At 35.3% G+C, this 17,729-nt stretch overlaps 1 protein-coding gene across 1 annotated transcript; it reads left to right on the plus strand.

The window, feature by feature from the left end:
- Positions 1-56: 56 nt before the first annotated feature.
- On the plus strand, positions 57-17,181 carry LOC111047897 (39S ribosomal protein L3, mitochondrial). The gene is made up of 8 exons (XM_039423126.1): positions 57-358; positions 3,086-3,215; positions 3,790-4,038; positions 5,286-5,417; positions 10,930-11,090; positions 12,504-12,693; positions 14,634-14,740; positions 16,985-17,181. Exons 1-8 carry the CDS (start codon positions 288-290, stop codon positions 17,118-17,120), a joined length of 1,176 nt encoding a protein of 391 aa, XP_039279060.1. The 5' UTR covers positions 57-287; the 3' UTR covers positions 17,121-17,181.
- Positions 17,182-17,729: the final 548 nt, after the last annotated feature.

Raw genomic sequence — 17,729 nt, forward strand, 5'->3', positions numbered from 1 at the left:
ATAACAAATTATTGTTGAAACAGAATCATGAACATACAAATCTAAAAGGCCTTGGAATTACTAACAAATTGAAATGAGAAAAGCAGAAGACAATTTTATAGGTTAACTCTAGTTTAATTCTCTCTCAAAGTATTTTATTTTGTTATTCTATAATCAGGTTATTATTAATATAAAGGATATGTGGCAATTCAATTTCCCAATATAAAATAAACCTATCAACTACATTATTTCCAGTAATTTATGTTCCAGTATAATTTCTAATACACTGCCGGGTTTGAATTTCATACATGATGTTCTCCAACTCCATTCGACGATTAGCCTGTCAAGTGCCTAATAATTTTTTCTTCTCTAGAGTAAGGTATGTTGTAATACAAATAAGTAATTTTACCGGTATGTCATTTAATTTTTTTTCGATTCTTTGAAATTAATAATAGTATAAATTTTTTTATTATAATATGAAGTTAGTTTTTACAAATTGCAAATTCAATTTATTGTATCCATCTCAGCCTATTTTATTATGGAAAGTTCGTCAAGTATTTCTCAACTATAATTGAGCTATATTTTGTAGTTCTAAGAAATTCAGGCCTGCTATCATCAGCTCTATTCACTTACTGACAGAGTAACTGATAAATGGTTTGCAGTCGACGTATCTTGCAGTCAGCATCTATTTTGCCCGGCAGTGTCCTCCAAGCCGAACTTACAAAATAGAACAAATAAACCAAGGTCAAACAAGCACAGCTTTACAAGTGGTTGGTACACATCTAATTGCAAAGCTTGAGAGTACTTGTTGAAATGTTTACAATGCTTACAAGACTGAGTCAAATGGTGTTCTATCTGTTGAGAAACACAGGCATTATATCAGAGCCAAAAACATATATAGACAGGAGGTGGATTGAGCTAAAAAAGATTACAATGCTAGAGTGATTGATGAATCTCACAATCCTGTTAAGGCGGCTTGGAGCATTATCAGCGACTCATATAAAGCCAAGCCAGTGGTTCGATGCAAAAAGAGTCCAGATGAGGTCAGCAATGATTTCATGGCTGCTGTCTCTGAGATTGTTGAAGGTCTACCAGCATCCATGGCAGATCCAGCATTGTCTGTCCCTTTGTCTCATCATAGGTTTACCTGTTTCGAACCCATTAGTGAGGAGGACCTGATGAACATTGTTCAGGGTTTGAGAACAAGTCACAGCCAGGACGTCTATGGCCTGTCAGTGTTCCTGTTGAAAATTTGATATGGTTATTGATGGAACCTCTGCTGTCGCTGGTCAACAGCTGCCTCATGGAAGGTGTTTTCCTAACTGCCTCAAGATTGCAAAGACAGTCCCGATTTTCAAGAAGGGTGATCCTACTGATGTAGGTAGCTTCAGACCAATATAAATTGTACCGGTGTTGGGTAAAATTATTGAAACGTCCATGTTGAGGCAGCTGACTGTATATCTGGAAAGGAGCAACCTGATGGGGGATATGCAGCATGGTTTTAGAAAAGGCAGATCTACCACCTCTGCAGTGCTTTCATTGGTCGAAAGAATACATGTGGCTTTCGAGGAGCGAAAATCGGTTGACCTTGTGATGTGTGACCTGACCAAAGCCTTCGACTGCGTGTCGCACAACATCCGGCTGGACAAGCTACATAGGTATGGCATCAGGGACAGTGCATTGGGCATGGTGGCAGACTATCTAAGCAAAAGAAACAGGAGGCAGGTTGTGTCGGTGATAGATGACACTTCAGAGGAAAGAAGAGTAACACATGGAGTTCCTCAAGGATCTGTGCTTGGGCCGCTGTTATTTCTCATACTCATCAACGATCTCCACCTACAGAATTCTAGTCTGCTGTTTGCTGATGATACTTCCATAGTTGGTAAGGGCAGTGGACCCCTGGAAGCTAGACGCTGTGCACAGGAGCTGTTTTCCGAGGCTAAAGAGTGGTTTGCTGCAAACAAACTCAAGTTGAACGAGGCCAAGACACAGGAGATGCTTTGTACTCTTAACACCCACACTCCAGGGGATGAAGCAGTCACTTTGCTTAGCTTTGGAATTGATGCCAAATTAAGTTGGGAGCCGCATATTGACCAGTTATGCAGGAGACTGTATAGAGTAATCTACCTGTTCAGAAAGCTGAGAAGCCTCCTGAGTCTCAAGAGACTTCTAATGATGTACCATGCGGTGTTTGGCAGTCATTTGCAGTATGGAATTCTTCTCTGGGGCCATTCTCCACATGCCAATGACATCCTGCTTCTTTAAAAGAAGGCACTGCGGATCCTTACCTACAGTGACTTCATTGCCCATTGTCAACCCATCTTCAGACGCCTGAAAGTGCACACAGTCTTCGGGCTGTATACACTGCCCTCTCTTACTGCAGTGAAGATAAACAGGGCTGACATGATGAGTAGGTGTCAGGTGCATTCATACGGTACCCGCGGAAGGCTACAGTTGGATATTCCACGCTGTAGGTTGTCAAGAGTGAAGGACTCTTTCTTCCCAGTGTTAGCACTCAAAATGTTCAACCTGCTGTCGGGCTCGGATCTTCCTATAGGTGTTTTCAAGAAGAGACTGTCAAGGTGGCTGATTGAAAGAAGCTATTACAGTATCAATGATTTCCTTGGGGATAGCTTTGAGGGTCTGTGATGCCACGCCATCTTGATTATCTAGTTTTAAGTTGTTTTTTTTTGACGCGATCTATCCGGGAACACCTGGCTAACGATCAAGACTTTGGATATTTGGATATCCGATGCAAAAGGTTTACTAGGTACCTACTAGGTTCCATGCCGCCTTGACTGAGTTCTTGGACTCATATATAAAATAAGCATCATAGTCTACTTTGCTTTATCCATGTCTGTTTCATCCAAATTTTTTTAACTGGGAAGCAATTGAAGAATAAAGCTATCAATGCTTGTTAGACCTGTATAAAAGTCTGTAAACTTAGTTTTCTGCACAATCAATTTTGGATCTTCATCTCGGCAATTTTACAATCCTAGAATTATTTTTCAATTTGTATTTTTAATATGAGCTCTTTTTAGTTTCCAACGTCGCTTGTGTTTTAAATGTTCAAATTTATTGTTGATTTTAACTTTGTTTTTTCCAGTTTTATCGGAACAACGCAATCCTTGTCTTGTCAACAAGAAGGAGCTGCATTGCCAGTAAAGAAGAGGTTTCAGTACCCAAGTACTCCCAAACTAAGATACCCGCTGTGGTATTTGAAACAGGAACGAGTTGTAAGTATTGACACATCCTGTTAGTTTTTTCGGAATAGTGTTTTATTTTCTATCTTTTCCATAGATATAGAAAACATAGAAAATATAACTCTACAGAGTAGTACCACTGTAAAACATTAGTTAAAATCAATCAATTAGTAGTAGTATAGAAGTCTAGATCTTAGAAAGAGAAATGTGATCCACCAAAACCAGAAAAACTAGTTACTCAGGTCCATACAGTATGCAACTTCTCGGTTTAAACGGAAACAGATCAGTGCAGCGTAGGCGTGCCAAATTCAAGTTTGAATGTTTGATCATGTAGTTCATACGAGTAAATAGGCTACTCAATAGCTCACAATAGGCCACTGAACCTTTCTTACCTTGCCCGAGTGTGTGTGTGTGTGTGTGTGTGTGTGTGTGTGTGTGTGTGTGTGTGTGTGTGTGTGGTGTGTGTGTGTGTGTGTGTTCAAATGCTAGTCTGCATGAGGTGACCATATTAAATTAATGTGATATTAAAATTTGTAATCTGTAGCTAGACATTTGAACAAATCCTGTCCTGATTCTACATTCTTGTATTAAACAAATATTTTTTCAGAAATATAATGAACGCTTGACTGATGAAAATAAGGCGTTCATTAAAGAGATAGTTCATGACAAGTACGGGCCTCCTGCTATCATCAGTGGCATTCCATCCTACCAGCTGAACAGTCCGTTGAAGACAGAGCCGTTTGCAAGGGGAGAGTGGTCAACGAATACCAGGAGATGCGGTCTCATAGCCAGGAAAATTGGAGTCTATCCAATGTGGGACAAAGAAGGAAATAAATTTTTGACCACACTGCTGCAGGTAATGGGAGAAATTATATAATAATATAAAACTGAGATTGAAAGGGGTTCAAAATAATTTATAAATATTTGAATGAGCGAAGCGAGTTAGGTTGATTGTTAGGGTAAAGTATCCGAATAAATGACAGCAATTTCAAAATGGGGATGAATATAAAAAATTCAAATATACATACGTTTCTGCGCCTTGTTTCAAAGTACTTGTATACCAAATTTTATCCAGATCGGACATAACTGCGGTACAAACAAACAAACGATTGTAACTTTCCAATACTTTATTGGATCAGGTTCAAATTGCGCTCATTCTTCTCAGCGCTTCAAAGCGGTATTATTCCATGTATATCACAAGTTCAAAATTTTTAAAATTTTTCTAATTTGACCAATCCAAATCGAAGTCCCATTCCAAGTTTCAGATTTTTTATTTTATCAACCGTGCTTCCGAGCTCAAAAGTGTAGGGAACTTTTATTCTTCTGCACTCCAAGGTGGCCTTATTTCATATATCACATATTCAAAAAAAAGAAAAAGAGAATAGAACTCGATAATTTTTTTCCAAGTCCCAAAATTAAAGTTTAATATTTTTTATCTCTTCAACCGTGCATCCTAGCTCAAAAGTGTAAAGAACTTCTATTTCGTCCTCCACAGAGCCTATTCCGTATAAACCATCATACTCTAAATCCAATTTGTATGTGTGTTTGTGTGTGAATAGGCGGGCGTCTGTGAGTAGTGATGTTAGTGAGTGTAGCGAGTTCTACTGTTCTCTGAATTACTAGTATACATGTATTTTATGAAGTGATCTAAGGAAACTTATCCAAAGTATTTTTTTGATGCTATTCAATCATCAGAAAAATGATTTCTATTGCAAATTACTACAAACAAAAGGTGAAAATATCTAACGAAATATTTTCTATCATTCCAATTGAAACTGTAGAACGAACTGAATAATAGCGTCACACTTCGTTCTATCTTGAATCATCTATCATGTTTTTTTTACATTATAAAACTATTATTTGGGTAATTGTTTTTCCCACTAATCAAATATAAATAATTACCGACTAGAGAAATCACTAAAAATTGTATGATTGAGGTAGAGGAATAATATTAACCTAGCTCAGTTTTGCGACCGGACCTATTTACTAAATATTATTTCTCCATTCAAATTATCACTAAGTACCAAGTTTTTGTCTTCTTGCAAAGTTATTGATATAGGCTAGTTATTGATTCAGCGCTTAACATTTCTTTTGGATTTGCAGGTTGTCGATAATCATGTTGTCAAGTATATTCCTCCAGAAGAATATAAGCCTATACTGAGAGTGAATAGGTACCTCCGACCTAACAAATATGGCTGCTTAGTTGTCGGAGCAGAAAGTATGGACCCACAAAATGTAAGTAGGCTAAAAGGTGCAAATATCTACCTAAGCAAGTAGGTTCAAAAGGAGTCCAGTGACAATTTGTCAGGCTTGAGAAGAATAGACAATATAAATGCTTACTCAGCTTTTGAAATGTACATAAATAATAGGCCCAGGTCTAACCTAAGACCTATAGGTCTTCATATTCAACCCGTGCTCCAACCATAAAGATTAAGTCTTATAATAGAATTCTAAGGGCCGGTTTCCGAGCTCGGGATTTAGCTAAGTTCTAGACTTTAAACAGCTGGAGTCAGAAAATTGGCTTTCCGAAACGGGGCATAGTCGCAGTCCACGTTTAAATTAAATGTCGAAAAACTAGAATTCAACACAAAATAAACTAGAGAGAAAAAAGTGTAAATTTTCAGTTATTTTGAATTATTTAGGAATGTTTCATTTTGTCAAGGAAAAACGATTCCAATTGGGATGGTCTTGACATCAAGCATTCTTTATCAGTTTAAATTAGCATGTAAAAATTCTTATCATTACATTGAAAGGCCCACAGTAACATTTGTGTAGAAACGTATTCTTTAAGTGGAAAATTCTGTACTATAGTAAACGCAAATTGGAGAGGCCAAGGTCTATAAATACAGGTCATGACACAATCCTGTTATGCATTGCAAAATCGCCATTTTATGGAGTTCTAGTTCACCAATTTCTTTTTTAGCTGTTATCATTGTAGATTGAACATAATATGATATGTTATTAGTAATTCGAATTGTAAAAATAATTCTTCCTACAGAATTATAGTATTCAGAAAAATACTAGAAACTGAATTGTTGATTTTTAGATTTCATTGATCTGGAACTTTAAACTCTTTTTGCAGTTGGTCTCACATATTTCTGTCTTGTCCCAATGCCTTATGAATCATAATCCTCAGGTTACTAAAATAAGAACAATTTTTAATAATAAATGAATAATTGAAGCATTCGTTATTAAAAAATCGAATAGCTGAATTTACATATTATCTGAACCAAAATATTGTTTTTAGAAAGCATAATGCATGATTTTGTTATGAGCAGTTTGGAATTTCAAATGCACCGCCATGAAGACCCCACATAATGACCGCTCCATAAGGAACACGAGTGTCATAACCTGTATTTATAGACCTTGGTCTCTAATTTGCGTTTACTATAGATGCATTGTGCTACATTACCATTGAGTTATCTATATTTTATTACTAGTACCATTCTTAGTTTAAAATAAGAATAGTTATTAAATTAACCTAGCCTTGTATTCCAAAATAAGAATTAATTCCATATATAATAAAACTATCAAGTAGCTATATAGAAATAAATAAATAATACTTATTTTTTATTCTCCTATACATTTTATTTTTCATCTGAGCATAAATTTGACGTTTTTTTTCAATTATTCTCTTTCAGTACACAAAACAATACACGGGTCTGTTCAGTGAGGCGGGTCTGATGCCGAAGAGAGTATTGACTCGCTTTCATGTGTCACCAGAGGCGGCCATTCAGCCGGGGAACGCCCCTCTACGCCACTCATTACAGACCCGGTGATGTCATCGATGTCAGAGCAAAAACGTGAGATTCATCATTCATTATACAATTCTCACAAAATTTATATAATATCATACAAACATAAATGATTTCATGAGTTGATCAAATTTCTTGTTGTGCTATTGAATTCAGTTGACTCAATGACAGACAACTCTATTACGCTTTCTCATCTGAGCTTAGACCTTCTAACCTATTACAATGTGAGTTTTTGAAATAGAGATGCTTCCCATGTCATTTAAATGGAATCACTTTTCCTCCCTAGGGAGTTTTTCTGTTTTTTACTACCGAGAGCGAAAAAGTGACACTTTAGTATTATGTTTGAGGGAGTAAAGAAAGTACTTTAGACAGTAGGTGGAGGAAAACGTTTTTTTCGGTGCAGCAAAGTGGCACTTTGCGCACTAGTTGCACAAATAACTATTTCCTAGTTCATCAGTCTTTCTACATTCATTACAGTATTTACAACTCCATTCATCAGATTATCAATAGTTGTATATAATATAGGCATATTGTGCAATTTATACTGTAATCATTATTATTATCATAATCATTATCATCATCATCATCATCATCATCATCATCATATAATGGCATTTGTTGATATAGAAACCTATTACTAAACATTTCCACCTCAACCGAATAATACATCCAATGGTTGTGGACATTGAGTGCCAGACCATTATAACAACTTATAGATTACTTTATGTCAAATTTGTATTGTAGTAATACAGTATGCAGGGAATAGTTTCCTGTCATTTAACTGGAAAATAGGATACTTGGAATCATGAACAACTTATATATGATCTACTGTATATCATAATATAGATATATTAACATACTAAAGTGAAAAAGACAACGCAGATTCTATTGCTGAATTTTGATAAGCATGTGATTTGCCAATTTTATACTCAGAAAAAGAGGCTGAGATGAAATAATAATAAATTGTTCGATATAAATAGTCACTTGAATACGAGTTAAGCTGGGTTCGCACACATCAGTGACAGTGAACTGTGAAAATATAAATCTCATGAGTTCTAATTGGACTATTCCCACTCAGCCCGGCCGATTTAGTATGAATAATACCATTGAAACTTACGGGTTTATATTTTCACTGTTCACTGTCACTGTTGTGTGCGAATCCAGCTTTATTAATTATATCGAGTCTAAATTGAAATCACCAAATCACGAGTAATTTCACTGATTACCAAAGTAGTCAATTATCACTTGAGTACTCTAATGTTCAGGAATAAGTGCCTACTGTATTGCAAAACGGAAATAATTTACAGTATAGTATAATAATAATTAAATAAATAATAAAAATAAATAATTTACACAGTATATATGAAAGAAATTGAGAAACTTCCTGCCGTTTCACGCCATCTAATCTCAGAGACATTTGACGAGTCTGTAAACTTGTGTTTGACTTGCAGGATAGACAGAGGGTTCCAAGGAGTGATGAGGCGGTGGGGCTTCAAGGGACTGCCGGCCACTCACGGCGTCACCAAGAGCCATCGACGGGGCGGCTGCATCGGCGGCGGGTCTAAGAAAGCCGGCGTCTGGAAGGGCAAGAAGATGCCTGGTCACATGGGAAACAGGATGCGCATTCTCAAGGGATTGAAGGTTTGTTTCATCGAGTATCCACCCGGAATTCATGAATGCAATCATATTACTTTATCTCCGATCGATCCCAGCAGGGCCCTGTTGCATGAGAAAATACTAGCTTATATTTTATTAATTTTTATTCTAATAACCAGCTTACTACTAATATTACTAGTAGTTCTGTGAACAGTAGACCTCGCGCTCAATAAGTTACATTGACCTGTTGTTATGCTTTCTCAAAAATTAATAATAATTTATCAATATTTAAAATGTCTAGAAAAAATCCTAAATAAACATAGAGCTTTCTGTCCTATCGTACCGTGACGTGTCGTCCCGGAATGCGAGTGTGAGCGCTGTTATCAGGTCTGGCTGCCGTCGATACGCCAATCCGATCAACCCATCAGAGAACATTCTGTGTTGTCGTGTTGGCGGAAAATCGGTGTGTTGAAATTGAAAAAAATGAACTACCATAAATGCTGATTTCCTACAAACTTCATTTCTCACTTTTCATGATTTTAGAAATCAATTTCTTTTCAATAATATTTGTTGCAATTTTAATCATCAGATTAAAAAAGAAAAATGTAAAAAAAAAATTCTATCAATAACTCCAAACTCCAAACTAGAATCATGGCCTCAGCTTATGGAAAGACAAAGTTAGTAGACAACTGTCTACTAACGTTGATGGAAAGATACATTTCCAAGATTTTCGATGTTTTTGACCGGGTTGTATTATAGTCCACTAGACAGCTGATTTATGATGAATTATTCTATAGTATGATTTTACGGTAATATTGGTGTTCGAAGGAAACTCCTTTTCCTGTTGTACTATCCTTAAAATGCAAAATTTTAAAAAACCTTATGTATACGTCGACGTGAAATTCAAAAAGGAACATACCTGTCAAATTCCATGAAAATCTACTGCTGCGTTTCGCTGTAAATGCGCAACATATAAACATTTAAGGAAATGCAATACCGTCGACTTGAATCTTAGATCTCACTTCGCTCGGTCAATTAGTTTATATTTTCTCATCCAAGAGGCTCCGGGTTGAAGACCTGCAAAGTTTTGATAAATTGTAGTCAGAAATGTCGTGGATTGAAGCGCATGGTTGTTTGCTTATGACATCCTTAGATTGCATCAGGGCCATATATATGACTCACAGTCATAAATATGACTGTGTTATGCGGTCATTCCTTACCCACACACAACTGAATAGCTTGAATGCATAATTCAGAAAAACTGATCTTGTAGTTGGTGAGTTGATTATATAGATTTCAAAACTTTTTTGTAAATATTAGTATTTGTTCCTATCTCTATGTTTCATAATTATGTCATATATAATAAGTTGGTAAGATAAACTCCAAAGCAGATATTACTGATTAAGAAATATATGTGAAGTAGATTATAAAAAGAATTTAGTGAAGTTGTTCTCGTGAGCTGTTAGATTTGTTTCCCACCAATAATAAATATTGTTGTGATGCCATTTAATACTCATATCTCTCATCTTCTTCACTTTTATTACCTATGTAAAGGAGGGTTTTATGGCTGGATCGTGTGACTAATTCCGAAATTCTTAGAATAGAATAGAAGAATGGGTAAAGAGAGCTGCTGAATAGTATAAAAGCGAGAAAGTTGCAGCACTTGGGCATATTATGAGAAACCCACATCGTTATGATCTCCCACAGTGAATATTGCAAGGAAGAGTAATGGGAAGGAGGGGGTCGGCAGAGGAAGAATTTCACGGCTGAAAAATTTGAGAGCCTGATTTTCCATGAACCACACAATTGTTCCGTGGATATGCCTATCCGCAGCTGTGGATAGGGTGAAACTAGCCACCATGGTAGACAACGTCTGGAAGTGGACAGGCACATAAAGAAGAAGATAGTTTGGAGAAAATTCAGTCATAATTCCAATCAAAACATTCTAATACTTTATCACGAATATTTGTTATGTTCCAGATATGGAGAATTAATACGAAATACAACGTACTTTACGTGGAAGGCCCAGCAGTTCCTGGTGAATGCAACTCAATCGTCTACATCTATGATACTATTCTTCCTTTGAGGTGATTTTCCTTCATTTTATTTTTCTATACATTTTTTTATACATATTTCTATACTTCTGTTCCTATTTAATTTTACAATTTTTTACTGGTAATGAATACCGTATATTATAAGCACATTCTCCAGTGTTCTGTCAGATAAAGGAAGTCGAATTCTAGAAAGTACAGAAAATACCCTATGACAGTCATTCAAAAGAATTGTATTTTCATAGTATGATAATAAATTGATAATACTTATTTTTTATTCTCCTATAAATTTTATTTTTCATCTGAGCATAAATTTGACGTTTTTTTTCAATTATTCTCTTTCAGTACACAAAACAATATACGGGTCTGTTCAGTGAGGCGGGTCTGATGCCGAAGAGAGTATTGACTCGCTTTCATGTGTCACCAGAGGCGGCCATTCAGCCGGGAACGCCCCTCTACGCCACTCATTACAGACCCGGTGATGTCATCGATGTCAGAGCAAAAACGTGAGATGCATCATTCATTATACAATTCTCACAAATTTATATAATATCATACAAACATATGATTTCATGAGTTGATCAAATTTCTTGTTGTGCTATTGAATTCAGTTGACTCAATGACAGACACCTCTATTACGCTTTCTCATCTGAGCTTAGACCTTCTAACCTATTACAATGTGAGTTTTTGAAATAGAGATGCTTCCCATGTCATTTAAATGGAATCACTTTTCCTCCCTAGGGAGTTTTTCTGTTTTTTACTACCGAGAGCGAAAAAGTGACACTTTAGTATTATGTTTGAGGGAGTAAAGAAAGTACTTTAGACAGTAGGTGGAGGAAAACGTTTTTTTCGGTGCAGCAAAGTGGCACTTTGCGCACTAGTTGCACAAATAACTATTTCCTAGTTCATCAGTCTTTCTACATTCATTACAGTATTTACAACTCCATTCATCAGATTATCAATAGTTGTATATAATATAGGCATATTGTGCAATTTATACTGTAATCATTATTATTATCATAATCATTATCATCATCATCATCATCATCATCATCATCATATAATGGCATTTGTTGATATAGAAACCTATTACTAAACATTTTCCACCTCAACCGAATAATACATCCAATGGTTGTGGACATTGAGTGCCAGACCATTATAAACAACTTATAGATTACTTTATGTCAAATTTGTATTGTAGTAATACAGTATGCAGGGAATAGTTTCCTGTCATTTAACTGGAAAATAGGATACTTGGAATCATGAACAACTTATATATGATCTACTGTATATCATAATATAGATATATAAACATACTAAAGTGAAAAAAGACAACGCAGATTCTATTGCTGAATTTTGATAAGCATGTGATTTGCCAATTTTATACTCAGAAAAAGAGGCTGAGATGAAATAATAATAAATTGTTCGATATAAATAGTCACTTGAATACGAGTTAAGCTGGGTTCGCACACATCAGTGACAGTGAACAGTGAAAATATAAATCTCATGAGTTCTAATTGGACTATTCCCACTCAGCCCGGCCGAGTGAGTATGAATAATACCATTGAAACTTACTGGTTTATATTTTCACTGTTCACTGTCACTGTTGTGTGCGAATCCAGCTTTATTAATTATATCGAGTCTAAATTGAAATCACCAAATCACGAGTAATTCAACTGATTACCAAAGTAGTCAATTATCACTTGAGTACTCTAATGTTCAGGAATAAGTGCCTACTGAATTGAAATGTATTGCAAAACGGAAATAATTTACAGTATAGTATAATAATAATTAAATAAATAATAAAAATAAATAATTTACACAGTATATATGAAAGAAATTGAGAAACTTCCTGCCGTTTCACGCCATCTAATCTCAGAGACATTTGACGAGTCTGTAAACTTGTGTTTGACTTGCAGGATAGACAGAGGGTTCCAAGGAGTGATGAGGCGGTGGGGCTTCAAGGGACTGCCGGCCACTCACGGCGTCACCAAGAGCCATCGACGGGGCGGCTGCATCGGCGGCGGGTCTAAGAAAGCCGGCGTCTGGAAGGGCAAGAAGATGCCCGGTCACATGGGAAACAGGATGCGCATTCTCAAGGGATTGAAGGTTTGTTTCATCGAGTATCCACCCGGAATTCATTGAATGCAATCATATTACTTTATCTCCGATCGATCCCAGCAGGGCCCTGTTGCATGAGAAAATACTAGCTTATATTTTATTAATTTTTTATTCTAATAACCAGCTTACTACTAATATTACTAGTAGTTCTGTGAACAGTAGACCTCGCGCTCAATAAGTTACATTGACCTGTTGTTATGCTTTCTCAAAAATTAATAAATAATTTATCAATATTTAAAATGTCTAGAAAAAATCCTAAATAAACATAGAGCTTTCTGTCCTATCGTACCGTGACGTGTCGTCCCGGAATGCGAGTGTGAGCGCTGTTATCAGGTCTGGCTGCCGTCGATACGCCAATCCGATCAACCCATCAGAGAACATTCTGTGTTGTCGTGTTGGCGAAAAATCGGTGTGTTGAAATTGAAAAAAATGAACTACCATAAATGCTGATTTCCTACAAACTTCATTTCTCACTTTTCATGATTTTAGAAATCAATTTCTTTTCAATAATATTTGTTGCAATTTTAATCATCAGATTAAAAAAGAAAAATGTAAAAAAATTTTCTATCAATAACTCCAAACTCCAAACTAGAATCATGGCCTCAGCTTATGGAAAGACAAAGTTAGTAGACAACTGTCTACTAACGTTGATGGAAAGATACATTTCCAAGATTTTCGATGTTTTTGACCGGGTTGTATTATAGTCCACTAGACAGCTGATTTATGATGAATTATTCTATAGTATGATTTTACGGTAATATTGGTGTTCGAAGGAAACTCCTTTTCCTGTTGTACTATCCTTAAAATGCAAAATTTTAAAAAACCTTATGTATACGTCGACGTGAAATTCAAAAAGGAACATACCTGTCAAATTCCATGAAAATCTACTGCTGCGTTTCGCTGTAAATGCGCAACATATAAACATTTAAGGAAATGCAAAACCGTCGACTTGAATCTTAGATCTCACTTCGCTCGGTCAATTAGTTTATATTTTCTCATCCAAGAGGCTCCTGGTTGAAGACCTGCAAAGTTTTGATAAATTGTAGTCAGAAATGTCGTGGATTGAAGCGCATGGTTGTTTGCTTATGACATCCTTAGATTGCATCAGGGCCATATATATGACGCACAGTCATAAATATGACTGTGTTATGCGGTCATTCCTTACCCACACACAACTGAATAGCTTGAATGCATAATTCAGAAAAACTGATCTTGTAGTTGGTGAGTTGATTCATATAGATTTCAAAACTTTTTTGTAAATATTAGTATTTGTTCCTATCTCTATGTTTCATAATTATGTCATATATAATAAGTTGGTAAGATAAACTCCAAAGCAGATATTACTGATTAAGAAATATATGTGAAGTAGATTATAAAAAGAATTTAGTGAAGTTGTTCTCGTGAGCTGTTAGATTTGTTTCCCACCAATAAATTAATATTGTTGTGATGCCATTTAATACTCATATCTCTCATCTTCTTCACTTTTATTACCTATGTAAAGGAGGGTTTTATGGCTGGATCGTGTGACTAATTCCGAAATTCTTAGAATAGAATAGAAGAATGGGTAAAGAGAGCTGCTGAATAGTATAAAAGCGAGAAAGTTGCAGCACTTGGGGCATATTATGAGAAACCCACATCGTTATGATCTCCCACAGTGAATATTGCAAGGAAGAGTAATGGGAAGGAGGGGGTCGGCAGAGGAAGAATTTCACGGCTGAAAAATTTGAGAGCCTGATTTTCCATGAACCACACAATTGTTCCGTGGATACGCCTATCCGCAGCTGTGGATAGGGTGAAACTAGCCACCATGGTAGACAACGTCTGGAAGTGGACAGGCACATAAAGAAGAAGATAGTTTGGAGAAAATTCAGTCATAATTCCAATCAAAACATTCTAATACTTTATCACGAATATTTGTTATGTTCCAGATATGGAGAATTAATACGAAATACAACGTACTTTACGTGGAAGGCCCAGCAGTTCCTGGTGAATGCAACTCAATCGTCTACATCTATGATACTATTCTTCCTTTGAGGTGATTTTCCTTCATTTTATTTTTCTATACAATTTTTCTATACATATTTCTATACTTCTGTTCCTATTTAATTTTACAATTTTTTACTGGTCATGAATACCGTATATTATAAGCACATTCTCCAGAGTGTTCTGTCAGATAAAGGAAGTCGAATTCTAGAAAGTACAGAAAATACCCTATGACAGTCATTCAAAAGAATTGTATTTTCATAGTATGATAATAAATTGATAATTTATTGTCTTTGATTAATTTATTGCTTAGTCACAATTTATTTATAACTAGCTGGCCCAGCGAACTTCGTACCGCCAAATAGTTAATGCATCTCATGACAAACTTTAGTTGGATGGAGGAGGCGCGATGTGGCATTTTGCATCCAGGTGCTTCTTGCTTATTGGTTTTGAATAGTAGATGCTATTATTCATATTATTACAATCATCAATTTTAATGGATTCCATTATTTTATATAGATAATTTTCCAATTGCAAAATAACTAATTTATTAAAAATCAATTAATTTTGAACTCCGAAGACATCAGAATCATTCGAAACAAAGCAATGTCTTTGGCGCAAGTAATAAGTCTTTAACCTGAGGCCGCATTGCTGGATGGTTACACACAGAATAGTCATTTTGTTTTTAATCAGGGCGTTTGGAATAAAATACATGGGCAGTTATATAGCAACAAACACTCTTGTCCACTATCTACCGACGGCTGTTCGATGACGCAATTATACAGCTTTTTTATATTTTTAGATAGAGGAGTTGGGTGGAAAAACGACCTGAGTCAAGAAATCAAGTTTTGCGTAGATTGAGTTTGAAATATTTAGTACACATCTTCATTATTTCATCAGAATGCAATATTCTTGCAATTATTTGAACTTTATTGATCTTTTTATACTATTTTCAATGCTATTATTCATAATTAGCCAGTAATCCAAGGCTAACTGATATTAATTGATATAAGATGTGCTGTCTCAGGTCGTTTTTCCATAACCCTGGTTGTTACATGTTCAGAGGTTCAATAAAATGATGAAAAACCCGTATCAAAAGTAGTGATAATGATAATATATTGCTCATGATATTGGATAATTAATAAGTAGGTAAAAAAGATCTAAAAAATGTCATTTGGAAGTGAACAATTGAAGATGATATTTTCTTCTTGAACACGTTTCTTCCCATAATCAAGACTCTGGAATGTTACATGGTACTGTTCTGATTTTCGGGAAATTCATACACCCCAATGTTTTCAGCATCGGATTCTTCTTCAGGAGCGTCTTCTTCATTATTTCCATCATCTAGAGGATAATTGGTTCTCTTGGATGTATTAATGATCTTCTTATACCATTTATTTGGTAGAGAGTTAGTTGGGAGGATATTTTTAATATTCTTTCCAAAGAATGGACATTGATATGTCCAAAGCTCCGCCAATTTATGTTCATGCATTACAATATTATCTTGTATAGTTATTCCAAATTGCTTTTTTCAAATCATATACAGTTCAATAATTATTTTCTTAGTCTATATTATGTAATTTCATCTATAATTTTGCTGTATTGTAAGCTATTGTATATAAGTGTATAAGCCAGTATATACTGTAATCTACATAAATAAAGTACTCAATCAATCAATCAGCTTCTTCTTTTGTAAGGAAACAAAATAAGGATTTCACTAGCTGCTGGCTCACAGCTTGTCAGCTGAATAATTTCAGGTTTGCCACACAAACAAAAAATGTCCACAACTCACTCATTTTTCAAGATACAACAACATTTTATGTACCAATCTGTTCAGAATTAAATGACGGATAGAATGAAGCGTGTTGCGGAAAAACGACACGAGTGGCCTCGGGTCGTTTTTCTACCCAGCTCCTCGATTATAACAGCTGATTTTTATTTCTGTGTGTGGCCAGCTCACAAATCTTCTCCCATAAATTACATAATGTAAATTTGAAGGACCATAGGAAAAAGTCCTGAAGTCGGATTATGGATTTAATAGGCCATAAACCTGGTCTGAACATAACGAACACAACTAAAAAAAATCATCAAATTCGGTGCACCCATAAAAAAGTTTTGAATGTCAAAATTTGAGGCTCGATTTTTATTTATATAGTTGAACCGTATGGATAGTTACTACTTATGGATTACAGAGATGTAATATATTCTTTGAAAATATTCAGATAAATAACACTGATTAAATTGATTAGATTACAACTCTGCATGGTGTAATACTTTTCAATAATTTTGTCAACAGAAAAACGTACACCAAGCCAGCTGCATTCCCAACGCATTATCCTGAGGAGGACGAGACGCCTTTCCCCGAAGATTTGTATGATGAAGAAGCGCATAACCTTGAAGCACCCACTATATTCTTCGAGGAAGAAAAGTAGATATTTGTTCTCTGTAGCTGTAAGAAAATTTTGTAAATAAATATGTTTGACTTTGAAGCAATCAATTTCAATTTACTATTCGTCCTTCTACAGAATGGCTATGTTTTGAAAGCACAAGTATTTAGTAGATTATCAAACTTTGCTGAAAATCAATTCAATTCAGCGATGAGCGATTTAGTTATTGAATTAATTGATATGACATTATAAAATGCATCAATATAAAACCAATTGACTATCAATACTTCTTGAATTACTGCTGATCTACTATAGGGCCTATTTACTATAAATGTTATATGTTTGCATTTTATAAATAGACATTCATCAAACCTCTGAAACATTATTAAGATTCACACAAGTATTCATGTACAAGAAGATATCAATATTCATAAAAGAGTCTATATTATGTAAATACTAGCTTACCCGGCGAACTTCGTACCGCCAAAAAGTCAATGTATCTCATGTCACAGACTTTATTTGGTGAATCATGAAATTTATCTGACAATCAATATTTTCATTTACATCTCAATACAGACTTCCTATGTTCTTAGTCATGCAGCATTTATTATTCCGAAAACATATTCTTCTCAATCAATTGGTAGTAATTAAAAT

The sequence above is a fragment of the Nilaparvata lugens genome, chromosome 3 (genome assembly GCF_014356525.2).
Source record: "Nilaparvata lugens isolate BPH chromosome 3, ASM1435652v1, whole genome shotgun sequence".
In the NCBI taxonomy this organism is placed as follows: Eukaryota; Metazoa; Arthropoda; class Insecta; order Hemiptera; family Delphacidae; genus Nilaparvata; species Nilaparvata lugens.